Here is a 27,369-nt window from a genome sequence, read left to right on the forward strand (position 1 = left end):
GCAGGGAATTAGAAGGAGAAAGGAGATGGGCTCCTGAACAGCATCCATAGACCTAAATTTTGTTACGATGGAAACGGCGCTACTGTGTTATATATACTTGGCGTCGGCGTCGTGGCGCTCTGAACTCCCCTCCCCCAAGTCTTGTACTTCTAGCCATTGTAGAGACGATCGAAAACGACGACAGCGACGCCGACGCTCGATCTGGTTCTTTCTTACCCCTTGCAAGTGCCACTGCTGCCTGGCTAACCACGTCGCAAGCCCACTACGTCACTCTCGATCACTGCCTCCTAGATTACAGTTGCCACTAGAAGCCAGCGTCCGCGAGGGCAAGACATGGTCCTGCTATCAGTCTTAGCTGTATCTTCGCTCTCCCCCCCCCCCTCCCCCCCCCCCCCCCAAAAAAAGCATTTTCATTTTGGATGCTTCAAAGGACTGAGGTGCTTAGGTTTAAATTGCAGTCTGAAATTAGTTTCTCGACGATTATAAAATAAAGCCTTCGAAATAAAGGAAAAGTCTGAAAGAAGAAATGAAATTGCCATTATATTTATTTGAAACTAGACATATTAAATTCACAAAATATACGTTACAAAAGGGGATCTGTTGAAATTAAATACTGATCATCACTTCCAATGCTAAAAACGATATAAATGGTCTTGAAACCGAGCTTCTTCCCTGACTGACTTTGCTGTGTGACATCAGAAAGACAAGAGAAACTTATCCTGTGGCTACTCGACACACGAAGCGACTAATAATGCAGCTTTAAAACAATAAAATAAGGATATCACAGATAATTAGTCCGCCAAATTCAACTCAGATTTTATACGCGAGAAAGTTGTATTTAAATATAATTGATAACAAATATTATTTACGGGCAGTTTGTACGATTTAAAAGAAAAAGTGTCAAGAACAATTGATAAATGATTTAATTATGCTAAAACGTTTCTAATAAGGGTGTACGATTCATCCATCTATCCACAATTCATCTATATATTCAGCGACCTAGCGCTGCAACTTCTCCGACACCTCTGTAACGCGAGTAGTCTCACTCCTACTGTAGGCGAACCACGGATGATATCAGAGTTCCTGATAAAACTCATAAATCCTGGAAGATTGTCTTCTGGGACGTTGCGCCATGCAGTTTGGTAGAAGTATGCCGACGTTTCAGAGGTTCTCGCTGCCTCCATCATCAAGACAATGATGAAGGTAGCAAGTACCTCTGAAGTACAAATTCTGTCAATATAACCTAAATATTTCAGAAGGATACAGAATTTTTGAAAAATTTTATGTTTAGCACAATATCGCCATCAATCCGAAAGTTGAATGCACATGTTGTGCATCTGCAGTAAAGTTGCTTTAGATTCTGCAGCAAACTGCATTGACATTAGTTGCACATTTCTCGGAAATATTCTAGCACAAAACATTTATGACCTTATATGAATCGGTGCTAATTTCGCTCTTCGAAATTTAAAAAATACGAGGTTGGAGCGGTCTGCAATATCAAACCAGCTATGCCAAAATTAATGAGAATCTGTCAGTATCTTCAAAAGCGTAAAGGGTAAACACACACTAAGACAATTTCTTTAAGAAATTAAAGTAGGTTAAAAATAAAGTTGCTCTTGTATCAAAGCACCAAGCCAAATTTAGTTTCCGCCGCGTATTTCCGTGGCGCTCTGACACAAAAGTTGATTTAATTCCACAAACGGAGCAGCTCTGCAGCTGTATGAAATAAGGCAAAAAGTATCTCACACTTCAAAGCGTAATACGAGCGGGTTTATGTACCTGTAATCAATAACGCGTACTGTAAAAAACTGCATAATGAGGGCTTCATAATTATCATTTCTCATAATATTCTTCTGGGTGAACAAATGCACTTAAATCTTTTAATAGCTGTCATAATTAAGGAAGCGAAAGTTTACTTCTTATCTGGCATAGGAAATAAGCCAACAGAAAGAAATAGTTTTGTAGATCTTCAAGGAATACATAGGCCCATAATTACATCAAACTATTTCTTACCAGGAATCTGTTTCCTTCAAGCTGTTATTTCCTCCCTTACTGTCGTTTTCACACGAACAAAAAGCAAATAAAAATCCAGTCCATTCCGTTTATATAGTTACCTGCTCACATAATCACAAGAATTATCTGTTTCAAGACCTACAGGCAACATGGTAATTCTCAAAAAGATGTAGGGAACTCACCGAGGTTCGAAAATCCATCCCCGGCAGCATTATACGTCATCTGCAGTAGACAGAGTTCCTCTGAACAGCAAGGTTGCGTAAAGCTTTAAAAACAAATCGATTTCACCCAGCGTGTATTCAAGCATTTCTTTTATTAACTGGTTCATAAGTTACTTAAGTACAGTATTTCAGCAGCAGACGTTTTAAAGCGTCATGATGTAGATGTTATGAATGTGATAACTGGTGACTAGGAAAGGATCTGAAAGGAGTGATCGTGCCCTATTTCAAAATACTACCCAGCATTCACTGGAAACTTATGAAAACTACCGAAATCCTCAGGATGTCTACCAATTCGGCCGAGGTTCTGACTGGATATCTACAGATTACAAGGCCAAATCGTTTGAGCTTTGTCAAACCTCTCTCCTCTCATTTCTATTTACCACCGAAACTTTACACGACATCGCAGACGTGATGCTAATCGATATTACACATGATTAATAAGTTTTACTTGGATTAACTTTACTCAGAGGTCTGTGCTGCAACGAGTTAGATCAAGTGTGCGCGAAACATTGCTGGCTTGCGTGATAAACATACAGCGGAAGAAATTTTGAAATTTCGTTTGCGTGCCATGTAAATCCAACAGATAAAAGAATTTAACAGGCAACAAGACTGTAATAAAGCACACAACTGGAGCTGAAGTCGAGTTTTATCAAATTTCAAGAATAACAAATTGATGGCAATATAAAAATGTGCATAACAAGAACGCATAAAATAATATTTACTTCACATTTTATCTGATATATATTTAAAGGCAGATAGGTGGAATGGTTGAGAATGAATGGTTGGATTACTGGACGAATGGTAGATGGTGCAAGGCTGGGTGAATGAGTTTGTTGGGTGGAAGATTTTGGTACGTGTGTGAGTTGATGGAATAATAGTTGGATTTATGGATCGTTGGCCTATCTGACATAAATGGATGGTTTGGCGGATGGATGGACTAGTGGATGGATAGAAGAATGGATGTACGTGTGGAAGCAGGAACAGAGGAATAGACAGATGAATGACGGATGCATAGATAAACAGAGAAATGGATGAATGGATGGATTGACAGACAGGCGGATGGATAGATGACATATTGTCCCTCAGTACTTGCTCCTGCTCTCAGTATTATCTCCTCTCCTCTCCTCTCGTCAGGACTCGGATCAATGAAACGAATCCCCACAAGTGGAGTGAGGGGTAGAATGCTTCCCGCATGCTTCCCTAGATCTTGTTCTGCTGTTCCATGCACTACAATAACCGGCTAGAACTCCTTAAAATACGCATGATGTCAGTATAGCACGAGTATACGATACAGCCTAGTGTTAAAGGTAATCTTCACGCCCAGAAAATAGTTTAGACAAGAGGTAGTCTATGATTTGCTTACGAATACTGAATTTGTTAACACGGTGTGTGAAAGTCGAATTGTATTTAATCAGGTAAGCCCGTAACTTAACTGTAAATACAGGCTGATTATCTTTCATGTTATGTAACGACAATCTATCTACTGCAATGGTTACACATAACCCCATCAATTAGAAGGATGTTCTTGGATACTAAGCAGGTAATGATGTAATTGGATCTGACCGTAGCCCTTTTCAGGTTCTGTTGCAACGTTCACCTTAAGAGACCGAGAAAAACCATGAAAATACTAAGTCAGGTTATCCTCTAACTAGGCAAGCTTGAACAGATTTACGATAAAATAATTCTTTGCTGTATGTCATCTGCAGTGTGATTAGCTTTATAACATACATTTGCACCTGAAATAAATAAACAAATATCAAGACCAGTAAAACACACAAAGCCACAAGGAAGACATATGGATATGTGCACAACCAAACTACAGCTATAATACTAAATTCAGAATGATGGAATTACATTTATTTCTTGCAATTCATCAGTCTGTCGTTGGCGACGCCAAAATTTAATGACGTAGATATGACGATAAAAAAGAAAAGTGACAAAACCTGTGGACCTCTCTAAGTGTGTAGATCACTTTCTACGGAAGGTCTAATTCTCACTGAATTATCTGCAATACGACGACGAACTGCTGAACCGTACGCAAACATCTCAGGCAGATCTGCGGAAGATTCACTGGTGTGCATAAACATTACTGATAATTAACTTAATCCTTTCTATTTCATCCAAATGTGCTTTAGGACTAACAAGATTTACTCGGTGCGAATCCTACTCCTACCGTCTCAGTAAATCACATTTGCGACTCAGACTTTTAAACAAAGGCGCTTATGATCCTCTCATTGGTCAACTACATATGCAAAATAGCAGTATTGAATTTATTAGCGTTTTCCCGCTGCATAAGTCAAACGTTATTGTGTTTGACACATGACCTGTGCGTCAACTGACTGCTCTTCCGGTTATAAAACTCTGCTGTTCCAGCTGAAATTATTATATTAGAATAATACGGGAAGATGATAATTAATTCTACAAAAATAAATATAAGGAATAATTCACGACATACTGCAAGGGACTATCCTCACATGCGACCTGAAAAACTGAGGAAAAACAGCGTAAATATTCTCTCAATATAACCGGAAGTTCAGTCAAAATTCGAAGAAGAAAAAAGCATCGCCAGAACATAAACCCAAATCGTTCCTGCTACACCAGGGCCCTTTGTGATAACAGCCGATCCTTGTAATTCTATGTTCATCACATACAAGAAGTCTGAAAAGAGCTTATGATACTTCAGCCTAGCAAATGGTGAAGCGAGCAAGAAATGCAAATTCTTACGTAGGCGCTGCACTACGACTCTTATTTAGGACTCCCATTCCTACAAGTACAGCATCCTACTACGTTACGTTTATCTATAACCTGCAATATTCTATCCGTCTACATGTTTAAACTTTTAAAACACAACAAATATTTTACACAAGGTTCTTTCTTTAAAGTAAGAAAAGTTGGCTAATAACATGATGACCTTGAAAAATATTAGACCAATTTATTTAACAGCAGAGCTATGCATATAAATCAAGAACAGAATTTTATCAAATTCAAGCACGTGTCTCAATATTAATTTCAGGTTCAAAACTTGGATACGCATAAGAAATACAAATCACAGTAAGAGAGCTCTACTGTGTCATCTGTTTAAATCTAGAAGTTTTGTAATCTTAACTTTAAAACTGACAACATCGGAGGTCACGTTATCTATACAACTGAAAACTTCTAATCAAGAGTAACGGATAAGCTGCCTTCAAACATTGGTAGCAACCTGACAAATAACTGTAACGCTGAAGAAACAAAGCATGATGCCTTATACATAGAAAGTCATTTAACTGAAAAGCGTACCATTTATATGAAGTGCTATTGGTAAAGATTTGTTATCCGATAACTCCTTGGATCGAAGGCTAGCACGCAACATAATTTAAAAACCCAGAATTAGGTGATGAACAGAATATTACAATTCAATAAAATTAAAAATACTCAATGAGAAACTACACAATTTCAGCTGCTCTCCTAATGTAATCAGACTGTTAAACAAAAGAGAGTGAAACGGTAAGGACGTGTAGCAGGGACAATCGATATTCATGGAAAACTTCCATCAGGAAACCTGAAGCGAAAACACCACTTGGAGATCTAGCCGTAGATGGTAAGATAAAATTGAAACAGATCTTAAAGATGTGGGGTAGGAGGAAATGAGCTAGATTCATTTGTTTCTAGATAGATACCAGTGGCAGGCTTTCGTGTACAAGGTAATGAACATTCGAGTTCCATAACTGGCTGGGTTCTTCTTGACTAGCTGAACAAATATCACATTCTCAAGGAGAATTCTTAAAACACGCTGTGCCAGGTAACGAACAGATCATCGTTGCTACGCGCAATTTAGAAATCATTCGCTGATATCAGAAGCGACGAACATAATGGCGTCCGACGGCATAAACAAGCACTATGGCGCGAAGAGATAACGCAAAGTACCATAACTTCGTATCCAGCGTTACCGTCACGCACGTACCAAGTTCCGGACAATATTTATTACAACTCAATAAATTCCCTTCCACATTGCAACCATTCGTTTCCAAGAAATAATAAAAATGAGTTGCCATTTATTATTAAAAAGCTGTAGATATGAACTATTATAAATATTCCAGCACGTAGGGAACATCTATTACGATATAGGTCTCGGGAGTTTGAAGACCAGCGTCAGGCAGGTACAGTGGATAACATCACCATAAATCTTCAGATCCGCTAAAATTGCTTTTGATTTGAATGAGAAACGATAGTTCTATAGAAACTGGAAAAGCTACTATAGAAGTAAGATACCACTGAAGTGGTTGCACTTCTGTAGTTTTGAAGGATTCGTTGTCACATTGTGGATCACGTGCAATTTTCTATGCGCCCATTTGTTCTTAGAACTTTATGTCTGGATGTGCTAGTTCAGAGATGTTGAGAAGTTTTAAGAGATAACTCTGAGCAAACTTTGCCACACATATATTATCTCCCCCTTTATTAACATGAAGATTCTTCTTTGACATTTTGTTGCATTAAGTCAGCAGTGATTTGTTACTCATGCACCAGTGAACGGTCCCTACGTCTTCGTCATAAAATCCATCACGTCACAGAGAACTCGCAGAGTTGAGATTTAAACGAAAATTAACGCTTAGGCCTGTAAACTATTGTACCGCAACATAACTTAAAACTTTCATCTTGAAAATCTGCTGTTTAAATAAATAAGCACCATTTTATTTTAAACATAATTTGATATTCAGGAACTATTCCGACACCCAACCAACACTATTACACAGCTAGCTCATACAACTGTAAGACCCGAACATCACAGTCGAGTGTTTAGTATAATCGGTAGGCCTCGAGTTCGAATTCTAGCCCGGAAACTGGCTATCCTGAAGTCTCCATGGATTTCCTCAGTTCCTCTAGATATTACTTGAAAAGTATACGTAAATAAAACCGAACACTCAACAATTTAAAGGTGAGAAACTGAGATAAGGACCCTCTTTTCGTTGTTTTGGAACGTTATAATAAAGAACACAAAAATTTCTATGGTAAATAGTTATTTTAAACTTTACGAGTATTGTTACATTCTTTACTTGAATTAATTGATTTCCGCTAATAATATCACATATTGAAGATCGTCGGATCAAGAACAACCGAGGTTTCTTGGCTATTAATCTCGTTCGTAGCATGGGAAAGGTTAAACACAATACTGCTCTATGTTTTTGTATCGCATTTATTCACGAAATCTGTCATTAAAGGATTTCCGTTCAGTCGCCACAACTTTATTCCCTCTTTTAATATATAATGAAATATGTCTACATCGCGGTCTCCAGTGCAGTTTTCTTGGGTTGTTTGTAACTTATCTTCCATCGCATTGCCTTCATGCATCTCGCTGGCATCCTGTTTTTATTATTTTTGCCCAGCTTGTTGTTTGTTGCTTGGAAAAAGGCATGGGTTTGCTCATTTCTCCTCCTTTCGTCTGCTGTTTGCGCGTGATCTGTAACCGAATAGTTTGTCAACTGTTCCACATTGTTTTCGGCGTCGACCTGGCTCGCTATCGGGAATATGGGCTCGCCTCCCTCCATGCCTGACTGGATGGCTGGTTCCTAGCTGCTGCTGTTTCTTCTCCTCCTGTTATTCCCCATAGGATCTGACAATCGCTGCTCTGTAATCGGCTAGAACTGCTAGTCCCGGTGGAATTGGAGGTGGAGAGAGACGAAGCCAAAGGAAACGGACTACGGGCGAAAGATAGAGATTAATCCAAACTCTGTTTGGTGGAGCGAATGTTTTTATCTGACCTTAGCGGTGGTGAAAATAATTGGAAAAAGAAAAGTCTCGGCTGTGCGCTTAAAGTCTTCTTAATGTCGACAAGAAGTGATAATGCGAAAATACAGGTTCTCTTTCGAATGCAGGTGCAGTAAACAGAGACAACCAGAGATGGCTGTAGAACGTATGCTCGTATTATCTTATTAGTCATGTTTCCAATATTTCAATAGCTAATTATCCATTCTTGTTGCAATAAATTGCACTGGCATAATAAAACTGCTTATTTCTTACGTAGATGGCACAACCAAATTTTAGAAACTTTGAGATACCTGATAAATCTCATTTTAGCTTCATGAAAAGAAAGGATTATAAACGGACCGCTGTGCACCAACATTAAGCTCGCCTGGAAATTTTCAGTGTTTATCTCAGATGCCAAATTCCAACAAAATCCATCAATTACTTTGTCATGTAACGTACGGACAGACTGACTGACACGACCTTCAACCACTCATGTAAAGTATATTATTTTACCACATAATACACCTAGGCGACGTCACAGGAATTCTGACACATCTCATAAATACGTAATCAACGTCACTGCTGACTTTCCTCTATGTAGAAAAACAAGATTCAGCGTGAAAACTTCAGAATTAATACAATGGTGTAAGGCATACTGACCGCTGAGCCACAGTTGGTGAATGTCTGTTTGATTTTCAGTTTATGCAGGTATTCCTCCCACCCCTTTCGCCCCTACAGCGTTAATATTATCACCACCTTCATCATTGTACGCATAATCCGTATCGTCACTCATCATTATCATCATATTACCGTTGTAGTCAACATCATTTCACACATACGGAACATATGCTGCACTCAAAACTGTTGCAGACTATATGGGTTTGTTAATGGTATCTGTTGTCGATCTGCGTCCCTTATGAATCAGGCAGGCACAATCCCCACTTATTAGTAAATGCCTAATCCCAAAATCCATTGTAATGAACACTCTGCAAACTGATTTCTCAACCGAAGCCACGCGTTTGAAGTGAGAGGGATGTTATTACAAATTTCTACCCCTTGAAGAGTAAATTTTAAGAAGCTTTCAATCCTGTATTCATAACATTGTTCAATACATATTTAAACTTCGTTACGTTAGTGTCCTTACCCGGTCATATTCCTCAATTTCCTGTCTACCTATATTTCTCTGCATTTGTCCGTCTGTATTTTTGCAGTCTTCTGACATACACTGAAGTATCCGAGATTCACGTTGAAATCAGCCACAACCACTTCATTCCTCATCCCTTACATTTTAGTACGTGCTATAATCAGTCTCTCAGCGTTTTCGAAGCCAAATAATCTCCCTGATGATACAGCATCTTTAAATAATCGACAAACGGACACTTACTGCCTACGTGGATAAGGAAGGTGAAGATCAGGGCAAAGTTGCATCGGGATCTATCGCCCCCTGACTTACCCGACAATTCCACATCCCCATCCCAACCCCCATTCGCTGTGTCGCCGCTGAACCGACGTTAAATAATCTACCACGTGGATCAGACCAACACACGGCTTATCACATCGCATTCACCAGTCTGAACCGCTACTCTATTGCCCCCAGGATTTGTAATTTTTTCCCATCAGTACCAAAATTATGATTTGACCTATTGTCTCTCACTTTGAGAGAAGGACATGGATGGAGGGTGTTTAAGAACAATATTTTGAAAATAAAATGAGGAAATAACAGGAACATTGAGAAAACTACATAATAAGCATCTTCATGGCCTTTTCTCTTCGCCAGGTACCATTATAATTATTAAATCAATGAAAATTAACTAAATACCGTGAACCGCCTAATTACGTAATTTTCTTCATCCCTGAGTTACTTTATTTCTAGTATATCCTATTTAATTTCGATGGCTCTAAACATTCTGAATTTGTGTTTAACAGCTAGAAATCCCTTCTTCGCTATCTGCAAAATTTCCCTTTATTTCACTTATTTCTTAAGTTCGGTTTCTCAGGTTTCTTCTTTGATTGATGTTATTTTATTAATTCCTTTCTTTTTCAACATCACACGGAAAGAGGCACGTAAATGTAAACAAAACGTTTATCCAAATGACGCTACTAGGTTAAAGGCCATCGGCGTTTGGAGTCAGGAAGATACCTGATGGTTCATATAAAAATTCATAACCTATATTTCGTTCTGCACCTGCGTTTGGCCAGTGGGGAAATGTTTTGTTGTTCTGATATGCGTTCTTACCAGGGGGTAAATTACAATATTGTAGTATTGCTTTAATATCAGCCACCCTCTGTTACCATGTACTCAATTACCTTATATATATATATTCAAAATCATGTAATTAAAACCTGTTAAATACAAAGTACCTAGTTTCCATCGCCTGGGTTGGTGTGGCGTACAGAATGGAAACACGCTTAAAATTACACCAGAATTATTATGTTCTTATCCTTAGACTTTCGGGGTTAGAGTCCAAAATTTTACTCTGACTTTCGGAGATAAGCCAGATCGAATGTTTAGTGCTTCCCGGCGTTATAGAAAATACTGCCACTACCATTGCTATCTTCAGTGTAAATATTTTTGAAAGGTTAAATAAGCTTTCTTATCAATCTGGCAGTAGACAAATGAGTGGGAGTGAAATACGTCGTTTGACTTGGCCTATTTACGTTGTTTTGTTGATCGTTGTCCATTTTATGAGGTTTATTTGAATATATACCTGAACGACATTTCAAGCATTAATAATACTGGCGGGGTTTAGATGATTGGCTCTCCTAGTAACAGAGGGAACCACACTTCAAACCCCTTATTGCTTCAGGTAATGCAAGGATTGCCAAAATGTTTCTTTATGTTTTAAAAATGCAATAGAGATATCTGTGCTAAAAAAAAATAAAACAGCAAAGATTAAAGTCAAACATCTTGCATAACTGCGTTATGTGTTAACACAGTAGTTCAAATATTTTCTGATTCACTTGCCATTTAAGCCTGGTTTATCACAAAAACATACACAACTTATATTAACGGCATGCAACGGAAAGCGATCGTTTAAGAACCAAAGTGAATCGAGGATTTCCTTGAGGTATTCAGCCTTACCAACTCAATCATTTCACTAGCACATGAGTCTTTTAAAGAATTAGAATAAACATTGTCGCTTGGCTTAGAGAAATACAGGCAGTAGTTGACAGACACGTTTCAACGACAACGTACGACTTACCTACACACCAAATTCTAATACCATCAAACAGCGATCTTCAAGTTGGTCATAAGATATGTTTCACACACCACCAGTTTTCCATTTGCCACAATAGCAGTAACTATCTCTTTCACCTCTTTAGCATCAGTCACTGAGCATGATAACAGTCGACCAAACATCCCAAGCAACATCTAAAAGTTAAAATCGCCCTTGGAATGATCACCGTCTGTAAGTATAAAGCCCATGTCATTCTACAATACCAAACTAAACGTGCCACCGTGTCATAGACTCGTTTTTTAAAAACAGATAAAACAAATATTCATTCGAAAAGCAAACAATTATTTAAATTAATGGCGTTATCTCCTCTTCAGGGGTATGGATAATAAAAATATTCCCGTGTCTCATTGTTGATGAGAACTCCAATGTGTACGTACTATCACCTCAATGCAGGCATGCTATATCCTAGGCTTACAAATACCCGTAAAATTATGCAGCATATTTAATGAAGTTTTATTTACGTTGCATAATAATTTATATTAAGCCCACAGACCTACTACGAAATTAAAAGTGTCATGACAGATGAAGTGTGAAGCGAGAATAGAGAACAACAAGGCCTATATCAATTTACTTTCAAAACTCTATCATTAAAATTCTGCATTAGTCGTGACGGTAGGAACAAACCTATCCTTACTAAATGAATGACAGTATTATTACCGACTACAACAATGCATAGAGACATACATTATTTCTCTCTTTCATTTCGGTAAATATGCACCATAGCGAAAAATTTTCTAATAAAATTTGTGAATTTTAATTAATTTTATATTTTATATTAAATTCTGTTAATTGCAACTTTAATTTACTTTAATTCATTTAATCCAAATCTACGGAGTATAATTCTTGACCCTGAAACTCGGTATATGTTCACAATAACGAATAACTTGTACTTTTCCGCCATACTTCAAACAGAGTTTTATCTACTCGTTCCAGACAATACAAAACCAGTTGCATTTTTCAGTAACACTCAAAAGCAAACGCGTAACTCCAGACGTTAGGTCCCGCGATACCATCGTTTTATCCTTACGCCTTCCCCTGAATATGATCAATAAACAACTTACACCTCCAAGCACATTAATGCTCTAATTCAATTCAGTAATAATAATATACATACCCGGAATTTCTAAACAACAACAGAAAAAAGGCCCAAAATGAAATATAAAGAAAACTTTGCTTTTGCGTCTATTTATGTAGAGCGCCGTGAAGAGTTAAAGAGACTAGGTTGACGCTACAAATATTCTACTCCACTCTAGATAAACGTCAGTGGTTAGTTTCTCACTCCGGCCGCTTTGCTACAAAGAAAATATTTCCTTTGTCTTTGTAGGCGAGACAAAGTGAGCTCCACAGGCGATACGAACGTCATAACAATTGAAATATACCCGTTCCTACCGGGAATAGAACCCCAACCTCCCAGCTCATAGCCAATCGCATTATTAACTGAGCTAAACTAGCTAATTAAAATGCAAGTCTCTTTAATTGAATAAGTAGTATCAACGTGCATCACATTATGGAATCAATATCAATTAAGAATTCAGCCTTTAGTAATAGTTATTGATGACATTTAATAAATTAATTACAGAAACACGACAGGTAAATGCGATAATCAAATGGCATATATCTCAGTTAAATGTATCGATCAGAAGCTACGCAAAGGAGATGCCATCGAATATATTTCACACGCTTCTACAAAAACTGAGTGCCCATCACCGTTTTCACACGGAAATGGATTCTAGATTGCCATACCAATGCACTCCATGCCTTCACACTTTATTCATCTAAAATCCATCTTATCGCCCCATTTATGCCTAGGTATCCCTTGAAGTTTTCCGACCGAAACGAGGTGTCCATTTTTACTGTGCTCGTTAAATTTCTTGACATAAACACAGCAAGAATATTGGATGTAAATTAAAAATCATAGATAGTCTCGATATATAATTGCCTACATTCCTTTGTCAGTTCATCCCTCGGATATCCAACTACGTTCCTCGCCACTTCGTTTTCAAACACTCTGTAGCGTTCGTTTCTAGCAGTAATTTCTTCTTGAATTTCTTTGTGCAGCGTTCTGATTTCTTTTTTGTATTTCTCTAACAACGACAATACAATAAATGCATATACGACTACAGGACGGACATCTCAAACTTTATTCCAGAGGTCTATAACCAATTTCTTAGCGCTTACTATGTTGTTTCCTTTACATCTCTCCTTTTCCATGGAGGTTCAATTTTCTAAGTGCAACACCAAGCACGCTTGCCACTCTGCATGAAGTCACTCACTCTCTCTCTACTTCTTGAAACTAAGTCGTTGAAAGTATTGACTAGAGACAGCTGCCTACATTGTAAATAAAGGCCTTTTATATCCAAAAGTATAGTAGGCTACTTCACAGGAACAAACATCCGCGAACATTGAGTCGGGACGAGGCCAAATAATTCGAATGAAAAGTCTTTAAGCCGTCATAAATCCCCGTACATTGAACAAGATGCTGAAACTGAGCTTTGAATCATTTTTCAACAACAACAAAAAGAAAGTGAAGGACGGAGAATAAATCAATTCCAGGGTTGGGAAGGATTAAATGAAAACAAGACGTCAGCCTGCGTTGTGAGGAATGACAGGAAAATTACAGCTGCTGTCCTGGGAGTTAGTAACTTCGTCGGTCCGGTTTGCTCTTTGTCGCTTGCTTTCAAATCATCTTGCACAATCTCTCTGCAAGGCTGCGTAGAGATAAAGATGTCCCTGTGCCCAAATACTAAGCCATGAAAGAGTTGTATGATGTGTAGACGTCGACACTATCCTAGATCGAGACGATTAGTCAAATTCACACTCCGGCCGCTTTAAACCCACAGGAAGTACACCCGGTAGCCCGTAAGAGGCCCGACGAGCCCTTGAACTGATACGCAAGTTTTGATGAACGAAAAAGCCCATAGAGGGAGCAGATTGCTGGTTAAGCTCCTAACCAGACACATTAGCATTTTAGCTACACACTTACCATTCCTGTTTCCAAAGATGCGCACACTGACAACCCGAATTTGAATTCTGCTCGAAGAATGAATTTTTCTCCTAATTTCTCTGTGTATGTGCCTTTCCCGTTATCGAATTTTCCATCTAAGGACTCCCATCGATTGTCTTAACAAGATTTAGAACATCTCTGCTCTAGATAAGACTAAGAGTGGACAGAGGCTGTAACGCTACGGACAAGAAAGAATATGCAAAATACAATACTTTCTTCACATTCATTTTTATAGTTAAAGTCAAATACCGGTTATGAACTCTGTAAACGTAATATGACGTATCGGTTTGATCGACGCGCGAACGTATGGCTGGGTGGCTGAGTTAGCGGGTCAGTAAGTGGGTGGATACATGAGAACTGCAGTGAGTGGAAGCTGTTGGGTAGATGAACGGTTTGGCAAAATTCGTTTTGTTGCATGTAATGACACCTTCTCAATTTCAGCAGTTAAAAACACAGAAAGGTTGAATGATTTCGAATTACGAATTGGAGAGGCAGTGGCAGTGGCCTGTTTTAAAATCATTCTAGCTTTTTCTAAACTGAATAATAGAAACCTTAGGACAGGCGAGTACTGTTTCAAGAATCGAAATCGGGACCTAGTTCAGCCCTCAAACTTTACGGATGGTGGATGCGAGTAAGAGGCGACAAATATATGGGTGAGTGGATGTTGTGAGGATGTGTTTCGATGTTTGTAGTAGTATCGTTAAGGCGGATATAATTTCGGAAAAACTCAGTTCCATTCAGCCCAAAATTATTTAGTTATATCTGTTTATCTGCTGCGTCGGAACGGAATAAGAATTCGGCATTTTGCAGGGTTTCCCTTTTGGCGTTTCTATATCGATTCAGATGATAGCCCGAGAATGCTTCATTCTATTTAGTTGTCGTGAATTGCTATAAATTCATGTAATTTTACAATTATAAAATCATAACGTATTTATGAAATAACATACTTGGGTTTGAATTCATCAACATACCATAAAATATAAAGTTCACATTAATTATAAACAAAAATAAAAAGCATAAACGTTTGAGGTTCTCACGACGGCGAATACAAAGATGGCTGTCTTCTAGGTTGTAGGGCCGTGTAGTCCGGTAGAAGTTTACCGATGTTTCAGAGGTTCTTCCTGCCTCCAGGAACTGATCAAATTCTGGCAGTAGTAGCCCAAGAAAACAGATTGAGGATGTTTGAAAACCGGGTACTGAGGGGAATGTTTGGACATAAGAGAGATCAAGTGACAGGAAGCTGGGGAAAACGGCTAGAGGGGATTCATAATACGCTAACATCACCCATATTGTAATGGGAGAATACGTAACGCGCACGTGGTACATAAGAAATGTGTACAAGATTTTAGTCGGAAAACCTGAAGGAAAGAGACCACTCTGAACCTAGGCACAGATGGAAAAATAATATTAAACTGGATCTTAACAAAATAAGGTGAGTGTGGAGTGGATTTGTCAGGCTCTTGTGAACACGATAATAAAATTTTAGTTCTATAAAAGGCGAGAAATTTCTTGACTAGCTCAGAGTACTATAGTTTGTCAAGGACTCTCTACTCCATCGAGTTAGTTATTTAATGAAATTTATGTATTAACAGTAACAAAAATAATACAAGTTTTAATTCAAGTTTCCAGTTCTTTTTACATTCTATTACTGGCGATATTCTTTGTATAAATATTAAAAAGCATCGACCTTTCCCTTTGTAGCATCTACGCATGAGCAGTACATGATACAATAAGCAATCAATACTTAATCTGTACAATAATATATCCCTCTGTTTCTGAACAGCTCTATCAACTACGGATGTGCATGCATAATAAATTAATAACTATATTCTAAAAAATAAGCACACGGAAATGTTGTACACACAGACACAGAGCATTTCTTTTCACTTTGACAGTATGCATCCAACTACACATAAATTCTTAGTTAAGCATAAATAACAGCGTACGTGATCAAAGCTGAAGAACACTGCACGCAGTGCAAAGAAAATACATAGCGACAGTACTGAAGAGCTTTCAAGAATCAAAATCCTATAGACCTCTTACAAAAAAGCATTTTCAAAACAGTTTTTCTATCTCTTACAAAGCCAGGCATCTAAAAAGATCTGCATCACGGCTTCGCAGAACTCTGCGCATGTTTTCCTCAATCTCCGATTGCGAAACAGTTGGTGCATTTGTATTTGTACGTCAATACACACACATCCCATTCCAGCTCTTTTTGTAGAGCACAAGGAATTCTGCACGTACGGGATCAAACTAGAAACCACAAGCGGTTGGACTACAACAAAAAGAAACCACACAATTGCAGATTCTGATTCTTTGCCTGCACGTCCCAGTTCATACACCGTATTCAATCACACAAGTCAGAAACAGCAGGCATTGCTCTGAGAAACGATAAGCTTATTACACGTGGTCTGTAAGCTGTAGCGTTTTGTTTTCTTCATGTGTCCCGAGTAGGAAGAGTATAAAGTGAACAGACATCGGGTCATATTTTGTCCGTCTGTCTCACCCCGTCAAAGTCTCAATTCTCAAATCACTAGACGAATTCCGATTGCATTTGGTAGGATCTACAATGTGAAATCTGAAAGTTATCCTATTGTCAAAATTAAATTTAAAATATCAGCAGATATATATAACATGCTGGAGGACGAACGGGCATAAATTACCTCCCCATTACGCGTTCATAATAATATTCAATTAATGAAATAAATAGGAATACTGATAAAATTCCTCAGAAATGTATAGACTCAAATTCCATAAATACGCTTCAAGACTCCGCACGGACGAATTCGCAACAAAATGTGACGATTACGTATTTAGTCTGTCTAAATACACCAAAATTTAATTTAAAATATACGTATTATGACATGTAAGGCTCAAAGAGCAAATTAAAGATACTTTTCTCTGATGTTAATATTTCACGTTGGATTTTTAATTGTTTTCTACAAATGTATGAAGCATGTAAGTTTATTGATTATCACCGAGATACACGTTTAGCCGGTAGTGACTTCTCTCGTTAAATATCATAAACAAATAGGAGATGAGTATAAGTTGCTACTTTTTTCCGTTCTAGACTTAGTTTATCTTTAAACTCGTAAATCTTGGAAATCTTATTAAAATAATTTTAATTCATAATCTTCCTTCAGAAAGTAAGTGATGTATCAAAGAGTCTCACTAAACATCGAAAATATAAACAGAGTATACGGATGAAATTGACAGAAACATTGTACTTTGAAAACTAGATCAATACGTATGTCGGGTCTGCTTTTAAAGTGATGAATTTTATACGTCTGTTCCTTAAGAGTGGAAACAGAGCTTTAAGGTAATCCTCAAACATCTACAACAGAGATTAAGAATACAAGGCCTTTTTATTTTCACTCAAACTCTCTGTGTACATATTTATGGTTATACTGCTTAGTCACAGAGATATTTTACTATTTCAAACCGTTTCGGTTCCTTTGATCCATCCCTACGATCTTAAAACTTTTCTCTTTTTTAATATAAGACGATTATTTTGTGTATATGTTTCAGAATCGGTGTATCAAGTCACTACTTGAGCTTTTTCACTTCAGAGAAATGACCATCGATTTATCGGTTCGTCTCTCCTTACCCTCCTCATTCTTAATGATATCATCAGGTGCATGGAATGGTTACAACGACGATGAGGTTTTACCAGACAGTACTAGGAACATTAGAACTGCAAACCTCAGCTTTTTAATTAAACTGTGTGAATTTTCCGCACAGTCTGCATGAATGCGCACAAAGTTCCTTCCAGCTTCGATCTGCATAATCATTAATGTAGGACGAACTGTTGAGTAAACTAGTTCTGTAACTGACTACCACGAACTACTCGGGAAACCAAAAGAATCTGACTCTATAATTGGATGACTTGATGGATGCTTGGATACTTTTTTGTGAAATTTCAGGTTCTCACGGCGAGTCCAAAGATGACAGGCTTCAGGCGTCTGAAATATTGTGAAATGTAGGTTGACCGACGTTTCAGAAATGCGTACTGCATCTATCAGTATCCGTGGAGGCGGGCACTTGTTTTCTTAATTACTGGCTAGTTGCTTGATCGGTCCTTCATCAACGTTGTGCCAAATGCAAAAATTAAGTAGCGTATAACAAGAAAAGGTCAAGATGACAGGCCGCGTATTGAATAGGACTGTCTGACTCTTAAATTATCGAAATTAGAATTTTTCAACGGCAGACGTCACATAGCTCTGACTGGGGCTAGAATATCTTCGAAGTGGGCTAGAAGTTGCAAGAAAGCTGTCGCGATCTGTTTTAAGGTACTATCCCAGTATTCGCCCGGAGAGACAGTGAAGAGTCAAGGAGTCTGTTAGGATAATCAACAACACAGAAGAAATTAAAAATCGGTACCTTCAGAATTTAGTACCATACACAAATTTGCTAGATGATATGGTTGTCTTATATATTATTTAATAATTCTGTTTCAACTACTAAGATAATATACAATCGAGTGAGATTAATTGATTTACTGGCATGTCTTTGAAGTAACTAAATAAAACATGTGAAAACATTTTTAAGTCTGACCAATAATTCGACCGAAGCTCGAATCGGGGTAAGCGAATAAAGATCAAATATGTTGAATGCTCGATGTGAATCTCAGTCCAGGCTTTCGTATACGCTTCATATAACATCCACAATACTGCGCAGAGCCCATATTTCATAAACATATCAACATTAAATTGCATCTGGAAACGCAGATATAACAGACACAACATCATTTGCTACGTTAATGGCCTCTTGAGCTATCGTATACTTAAAAAAAAATGCACAAGGCCTATCGTCTTGGCTTCGATTAAACACTTTGGAGGCAGGATTCGTGAAAGGAAGTTTACGCTCTCCCGATGATATAAAGCAGGAAGTACACTCGCGTCAAAACAGCTTCGCGTGTCCAACGGGTGCAAAAGACAAGCCTTTACGAGTAGCACAACGTACAGTAATCACTATAACGAGTCATTAATTCTTACACTGTTTAACAATGATTTTTCAACTACGTACGAGTAGGTTGCACAGGATATTAAGAGATGGAATAATTAAATATTTGGAAGGATCCAGAAAAGGTTTGTTTCGAGAGTTATCCCAAAATTAGCTAGGACAGACCAATATCTAGGACAAGATTTAAATCATGTATCTCTCTGATGGAAGTATACCAGAACATTACCCCTACAGAAACCTGCTCGGTGACATTGATAAAACTAATTTATTTACTTTAAACTACACACAAACGCTTCAACTGCAGAGGTTATGCGAAGCAGGAAGACATGGTAAGTTAAAATGAATGTGTAGGTCAGAATTTTGAATGTGGTGGTCGTAACCCTTTTCAACGTCTTATCCCGGAATAGACCTGGAGACACGAAGTAAATTCGAATAAATCTTCAGTGAAGATGGCCGATAACACGGCCGAGATTTGAACTAGGTAAGAAGAATTCACGAACTCAAGTCCGGATCGGTACTGCCACAACAATCTTCTCTGTACGAAATATGTATATGGTGGTAAGATTTAAGGTCCTCGCGTAGATAAGTGGACTCTTGTGAACACACAAATGATCTTTTCTGTTCCATAACTGACGAGAAATGTCGTGATTAACTGAGAGAATATTATTATAAGATACTCTGCTCCTTTGGAATTATTTAGTTAAATATATAATGTAGTAGGTTTGTGTACATCAAGAAAGTATATGCTCCTGATAGACGGCCTCTACATACAATTCCGAGAACCGAAATTAAATTTTAAGTTTTCTATCTCAGTGCGACACATCCTCAAAAAATATATGTCTCTGTTTTGTTGTGATTCTTCAGAATACAGTCCTCGTCTTAATATCAAAATATTGGATATGGCGTTTTGCACATGGCGAAGAATAATGAAATTTCCTGGCAGTCTCCTACGTATCTTAGAATATATAGGAAGTAATTTGTTTCCTAGAAGGCAAAAGTAGTGAGAGAAAGAGGGGAAAGACCAAGAGACGACTTGACTGGAACAAGACTTCATCTAATGGAATAATAAGATTTTCAAACCGATAATAATGCTTCTGCCAAGAGCTTCAAGCGGCACGACTCGAGGACACTGCCCTAGTTTCCTGCTTCACGTAACGCTGATTCATGCATGGCCTACAATTTTTTGGTTTCCGTAACCGAAGTTCAGTACGTAGAACTGAAGCCAAGGGAGGACTAAAACGATTTAAGACGCAACTATTTCTACGGAATAATGTCTCACTCGAGATTAATTATATGCTTAATTAAGTCTGGAGACGTAGGATTTTAGGTTTTCACGGAGGTGAATCTGAAGATGGCTGCCTTCTGGGCTGTTGTGCCGTGTAGTCTGATAGAAGTTTGCCGACATTTCAGAAGTCCTAAACTTCTACCAGACTGTGTATTTTAAAATTTACGTTTTTAGACAGCATGCCGTAAATTCAAAGATTCTGAATTGAACAGTAGCAAATATTTATATAATTTAACATGATATTAATTTATTCACCTCAAATTTTGATTTGTTATTTTCGTTCTAAAAATATTCAAACTCTGCTACAATTTCGAAGGATTTATTGCCTATTGTACTAACTGTGATTTTGTCTTGAATTCTGGTGATAAAACATTAACATATGTACATATTTGTCTGTGAAGTACATAATCTATCAACGCAAAATATAATTGAGTATATTAAGAATTTTCAGAGTTTAAATATAAATATTTTACAAAATAATTAACAAGTGCAAGTTATTTATGTTGTGCTTCATTGTTTGCAGCTGCTGGGAGCGTCTATTTTCGGTCTGGCCCTGTGGATGAAACTAGAACCCGGGTTCGGGGAATGGGTCGAAAAACTAGAGCTGCACGAATATTATGCGGGGATATATGTCCTCATTGCTGCAGCTGTCCTCATCATAATTGTGTCCTTCCTCGGCTGTCTCAGCGCATTCATGGAGGACAGGAGGATGCTTGCCATAGTAAGGAATTATATAACAATATATTACACTGGTGTCTCGACCCGCGAGATTTCCTGCGAGACTTTCTGCATTCTAAAATACAACATGGACTGGCAATTACTAGGTTGTGTTTCAGTTAACTTGAGAATAACGGACTTGAATGACAAACATTACTGAACACACACTGTAGAGTCACACTACTGTACGTACCAAAACACCCTATGTACGATGTACACTCGGCAGCTAGAAAAAATCAACGCCAAATGGTGTACCCCAAGGATTTCTCTTCTGCTATATTTTCAGTTTTACTTCTGTGTTTCTTCAGTCCTTATAACAATCAACATTTTGTATTTTTCACTGTCTGCATGTATGGTTGACAGACCTATGTGTGACGGGCGAATGTCTAACTAACTAACTAAACTAACTAGATGGCTTACCGAACCCGAAGGTTCATCACCGAATTAACCAAAGCCATCCACCGGACCCTGTCCTGGGCCAACAAAATCCAGTTTCCTTCAACTCCTATCTCACATAGATCCCGCCTGAGATTATTCTCCCATCTACGTCTAGGTCTCCCCAGCGGTCTCTTCCCTTCAGGTTTCCCAACCAGTACCCGATGCACACCTCTTGTCCCATCCATGCGAGCTACATGTCCCGCCCATCTCATTCTGTCTAGTACCAATTATTTTATTCCATCAATAAAATCTTCTTGGGCAATCAGCCAGTTGTATAGTCTACGTATATGTCCCTGACATCTTCTACCTTTCGGTTTATTTTCATACAACAGCTTCAGAATTCTAGGTTATATCTATGAAACACGCACCTTGTCACGTAGATACGAAGAGAAACAACTAAAGCTGTAAAATAGGCATGCACTTAACTAAATTTAATAGATGTATTGTATCAGTGATTCGTAGTACGTACTATGGTCCTATAGCAGTTGCTTTTACAGAATTTGTACTAGAGGCGTAGTGTACAAGCTTCTCGAGGGATTCGACGTGATTCCAGTGATTACTACTGGCGCTTTCACCTATGAACTGCATAAAAGTTGAACTTTTATTATCATTTTATTGCTGGCGGTGGCCTGTTATTTAACAAGGCTTTGCTAATATTTGCAGAATGACTATGTAAGTTGAAATAGGACGGACATGAAAGGCAGCAGACGCATCCTGACTATCGTAAGAACCAAACAAACTCTACAGAAACATTTTTACAGATTTACTGAAAATTAAAGCACGATTCATAAAGTCACTGCTGTAAAATGGTATTTAAAAGGCAGGCATTACTATGTTTGCATCTCATTATCAACAAGTCATTTTTAACAGATTATAGTCGGAAAGTAACAATTTATTTGGAAACAGAAATGCAAGCTGTGGGCCTATTTAGAAAGTTGCGATATCTTAGATTAGTCGACCCTGAAAATCAATCGAATACGAAGCAATGGTACATCAGAATATTAGATTCTCTCCAGGCCAATGCAGTAATTAAAATCTCATATAACGTGACTAATGAATTAGAAAACTCGGTAATGGATATATGAGACTGCAAAACGAGTGTGGAAGAGACGGATGTGGATAATGAGTGTCGCTTTAGAATTTTAATTTCAGCGATACAGTGAGAGAATTCAGATATATTTCACAATTCACAAACACCTCAAAATTGGTTCTAATTCACATACAAATTATTATATAAAGAGGGAAAATGAACGACAGGAATTGATGGTTTAATAAATAGGACGATGAATGTGTAAATTTTAAAGACCGCCGAACTTCTACCGCTGTTTTAGTACCAGTGAGTCGCGAACTCTCTGTGGTTCGAGAATAGTAGCGCTATACTGTAAGAATAGTTGAGAGAAGATTTCTGTCTTTTGAGCTGTTGCGCCGTGTAGTCTGGTAGAAGTTTACCGACGTTTCAGAGGTGCTTACTGCTTCCATCAGTAGAGCTCAGAGCAGATTTGATTCTTTGCCCGAGAGGTCTCAGTAATCCCACGACTATCAGTAGAAGAGATGTCAGTTGCTAAGATACAGTGATTTAGCACGCGACCTCGACTAAGCCGATTAGGGAAGTGGGCCAGAAGGCGACGTATCGTATCACTTTATATCACGAGATCGGCGGAAAGACAACACAGGGTCATATTCAGGTCAACCATGAGAGATGCTTTTCTCTTGACACAACCTATAGTCCACACTTTCTGATTCTTTCTTCCGTACATTTGCATAGGTCGATAACTCAATGCGTTAGTTTCTGCGTGTCAAAATATCACGCTGTCGGCTTCTGAATCGCATGTTGTGGAACGCTCAGGAGTTCCGCGAGCTGCCGTCTTGTTATTTTATCCTCAGAGATTAGGTAACTTAATGTACCGACCATTATTTGCAATGGATCTTAGATAATTAGGTTGTGGAATCGTGAATTGGAAAAATGAGCCGGATCATTATGTAGTCAAATTATTGGAATTTGCAATACCAGGATTCATAACAGATAATCTCTTGATCAGCAAAATATCTGTCGACAGCTATAGCAATAATGTAAATCATAAGATGTCATTTAGTGGGTGAGTCAGTCAGGTAGGCAAGCCCATGTGCACAATTAAAGAGGAGATTCGTGTAAAAATTGTTTATTGCGATCTCCTTATTTTATCACTGGTGCAAAATTGGACTATGCTTCATGCATACATGAATCTACTGTTAAAATTTCTGCGGGCATACCTTAGAGTATCTTCATCATACGCCTACCTTAATTCGAAGCTTAATACTATTTTGTAATTGTCATCAGTGGAAAATCTGGAACCATGCGTTAAAGCCGATGTAACGCAGCGCTGAAAACTGCTTTTGTTTCACGTTTGGATACGAGCACGCCATTACTTATCATTTTAAACGGAGAGAACGAAAATAGGATTCAGGTTAATCCGATTCGAAAAACAGCTTAGGTAACTCAACCCTGAGAGCATCGAACATTCGCTCACTTCTGTCTCATCCTATTTCATATTTAAAGCGGTTTATCCCAATGCGCTGCTAACAAGGGTTGATATTACCAACAAAAAGAACTCGCATGAATACACCAAGGCAAGCTCTGGCAGTTTCAAGCAGCTGTGCCCCTCGCGCACCTCATGGGGCTGTTTCCTTTAGAAATATTAAGCAGAATTTATTTCTTCCCATTCTTCAAAAAGCATATTTATACCTTAAGGTCCTTCCTTCACAAATCAAAGAGAAAAAGTGAGGAAGAAAAGAGTAGGAAAGCTTCTCCTTGTATTCTCTTCCTAAAATTAAGAATTTGCTGTACATTCTTTTCATATAAATACACATTTGTTTCTTAGCTTATTCAACAACAATTTTCAGCTTCATGAGTAACACAGCATCGTATGGTAGGAACAGTGTAAATTACGAATAGAAAGAAACAGTTGAGACCTATTTTAAAGTTTATTATTATTTTAGTACGTGTCTGGAGGCAACGGCAGAGTTTTCCGTGTGCGTAAACGACACGTAACTGTCTTCTGGGCTGTTGAACCGTAGTCGCGTAATTTACCGACGTTTCAGAGGGTTACACATCGCCATGAAAATGGTGACAGTACGTACCCCTATGCGTCGGTCAGTTGCTACGAGACTATACGGTGCAGCATCTCAGAAGACAGTCAGCCTCATTCTTAACGTTGACACTACACGCGGGAAGTCGTTGGCTTCGTCTCTCTGCCGTTTTACTCCCATAGAATTATCGCTCAACACACCTTACGACACCCAGAGTCGAGCTGGATACAGTAAAGAGAGAAACTTCCCTGCTCCTTCCCGATAACACAACCTTTACATTACATTACAGACCGACATCAGTGCAGTGATAACACTTTATAACAGCTTTAAATTGAAGAATAACAGAATGGTAATCATTTATAAAATTCTAGTGTAAGACAATGGGCAAAGCATTTAAATTTGACTTGTGAAATTTGTATGATTAGTCTAAGTGTTCAGACACATGTAAAGCAACGAAAGATAAGATAAAGTTCAATGGAGCTATAGTTTGACGCATTCTTAACTTCGGCACTAGATGGAGGTGAGTGGTGAACCGGAACAATCTAACCGTGCCCCAATTCAGAAACTCCGTTTCGAAAGTCTGAGGACAAAATTCTCAATCGAGATGGCCGGTAACTCAAACGAGTTTCGATTCATACCTCCCATATAGCCAGAGCGATGTCGCGTCATAAACCAACCCGTCATACTGGGTTGTAATTGATAAATTGAAACAAAACACTAAAATGTTATGTGAGTTATAAATAACCGTAGCATTTTCTTTATCCACTATAGCATTTCGTCATAACTGCACTTCTTAAATAGCTGGTCAGATTCCAATTAGTTTACAGGTAAAAAACCCTTAAATACCAAAGCGCGATAAGTTACTTGCGCCCGGTACAGAATCGCGAAGTTGTGAAGTGATCATACATAGAGGTGTGTTGCGTCATTTAAGCACAATTACCTAACTACAGAATTCCAACACCTCTCTCCATTACTATAGCAGATGGTGCCAAATTAACCTATATCAGGTTGTATAAGCAAAATGAATTCGTCTCTCCATCAATGTCAAAAACAGAACTAAAATATCAACAGTGTACTATATGTCAATCAAACGTAGTATTTTACCTTCAAACGGCGATGGGCTTTTCATAACGCGCATGTTCATTAGAACATCGAATTTTATCATGTTAAGCAGTTCAAAAAGTAATGATAATTACTCTACTTACGCTGCAGTGAGCGCGAATCATATCGCTCAAAACACCGTCCAGCGGTGAGTTCCTGTAATTTAAAAAATGTATATTTAGGATTTTAGAATGCTGTAGAAATAAGACAAAGACGAGCTCTCGCGGCATCACATCTTGGTGATTACCCTCTTCTACGGCATAAGATTATTGGAAGGAATGAGACACGAGAGAAATTCTAAGCCTTCATAACTATAACCCATGTGTCTGGCATATCTGTAATTTTATTATCAGAATTGAAACGATGCTAAAGCTGCATACAAAATATAATTTTTCTTCTGTAGCATGAAACAGTTCCTGGTGAAAAGTGCGTCCTAAAACACCTTGCCACTTTCTAATATTGTATTTCAGCTCTGTCTGAGAGAGTGAAATCGAAGTGCGTTGATGGTAGACATCATAAACGAAGCCCAAAAGAAAATTACATCTTCGTGAAAAAAATCCAACTTTTTTTAGTTTATACAAACCCCAAAGTGTGAAGAGTGAGGTATGAAACCCCTACAAACAAACTAAGATTGTCCCACAGCCCCTAACTGCAGGGTGTCACCTTCTCAACCAGGTAATTTCCCCAACCCCTTCAGCACCGCCCCAGTAACACGTGATATTATTTATGGATGGATCTTTAAGTGCACACTCGCCAGGCCGCTGCTCGTGTGCGGAATGAAATACCATTTACGATGAGATTCTTTCTTCAAAAATTTGTTATAAATGCAGAATTCCACAACGCAGAAGATACGTACGGCATTAAATTGTCTGTAACTGCCGAGAAAGTCTAAACTGTTAAGCTCTACACTTGTAATCGGGATGTACCCGGAACGACTCTCTTCAGTTCCTCTACGTGAAAATCGAGATATTACTTTCAGACACGTCACAGACGCCTCTTTCCGAATACCTGCCGGCTCACCATTCTTAATAATCTATCAGTTTTATTTCGACATTATACACAATACAAAAAATGCTAGACCTAAATGGTGCAATGGATGGTAGCATAGAAAGAGAAATTCTCCAAATTTATTTTACGTGCGTTTTGTGTTAGGTTGGGTTAGATTAGGTTAGGTTAGGTTAGGTTTAGTTAGGTAAGGTAAGGGTAGGTTGATCGAGTTAAGTTAGATAACGTTGTGTTGTTTTACGATGGGTTAGGTTGTCAGGTAGAATTTCATTCGTGTTCATCGAGTGGTTGTGGGGATATCCTGGAAAAGTTCTGGAGAAAATTTGAATACGTCCTAGAGTGCTGTAGGACAAGTCCTGGATAGTTTATGCGGAATTTCATTGATTATGGAGAAGAGCTGGAGAAATCCTGGAGAAGTGCTGGAGAGGTCCTAGAAGGTTATGTGGAAGTCCTAAACCAGCGGTGGGTTTTATCCTATGCGGTTATGTTAATTTGGATTCGTTTATGTTTGATTGGTATAAGTTACATTGGATTAAGTTGCGTTGTATTGGCTTAGGTTTAGCTAGGTTAGGTAAGGTAATATGAGGTTCAATA

The 27,369-nt window shown here is 38.3% G+C and overlaps 2 protein-coding genes across 2 annotated transcripts in view; one reads left to right on the forward strand and one right to left on the reverse strand.

Annotated features, from left to right (window-relative positions):
* The window catches only part of LOC110832105 (uncharacterized), a 255,978-nt gene that overhangs the window by 175,096 nt on the left and 53,513 nt on the right, over positions 1-27,369 (reverse strand). The window contains exon 3 of the mRNA XM_022068803.2: positions 25,875-25,926. Coding sequence (XP_021924495.2) covers positions 25,875-25,926 — 52 coding nt within the window. The remainder of the gene's footprint in view (positions 1-25,874; positions 25,927-27,369) is intronic.
* The window catches only part of Tsp2A (tetraspanin 2A), a 42,825-nt gene that overhangs the window by 3,459 nt on the left and 11,997 nt on the right, over positions 1-27,369 (forward strand). Inside the window, exon 2 of the mRNA XM_022068801.2 lies at positions 20,972-21,169. Coding sequence (XP_021924493.2) covers positions 20,972-21,169 — 198 coding nt within the window. The remainder of the gene's footprint in view (positions 1-20,971; positions 21,170-27,369) is intronic.

Source organism: Zootermopsis nevadensis, unplaced genomic scaffold, assembly GCF_977971745.1.
Source record: "Zootermopsis nevadensis isolate Lab colony 2312 unplaced genomic scaffold, Znev_1.0 Znev_ptg000022l, whole genome shotgun sequence".
Classification (NCBI taxonomy): Eukaryota; Metazoa; Arthropoda; class Insecta; order Blattodea; family Termopsidae; genus Zootermopsis; species Zootermopsis nevadensis.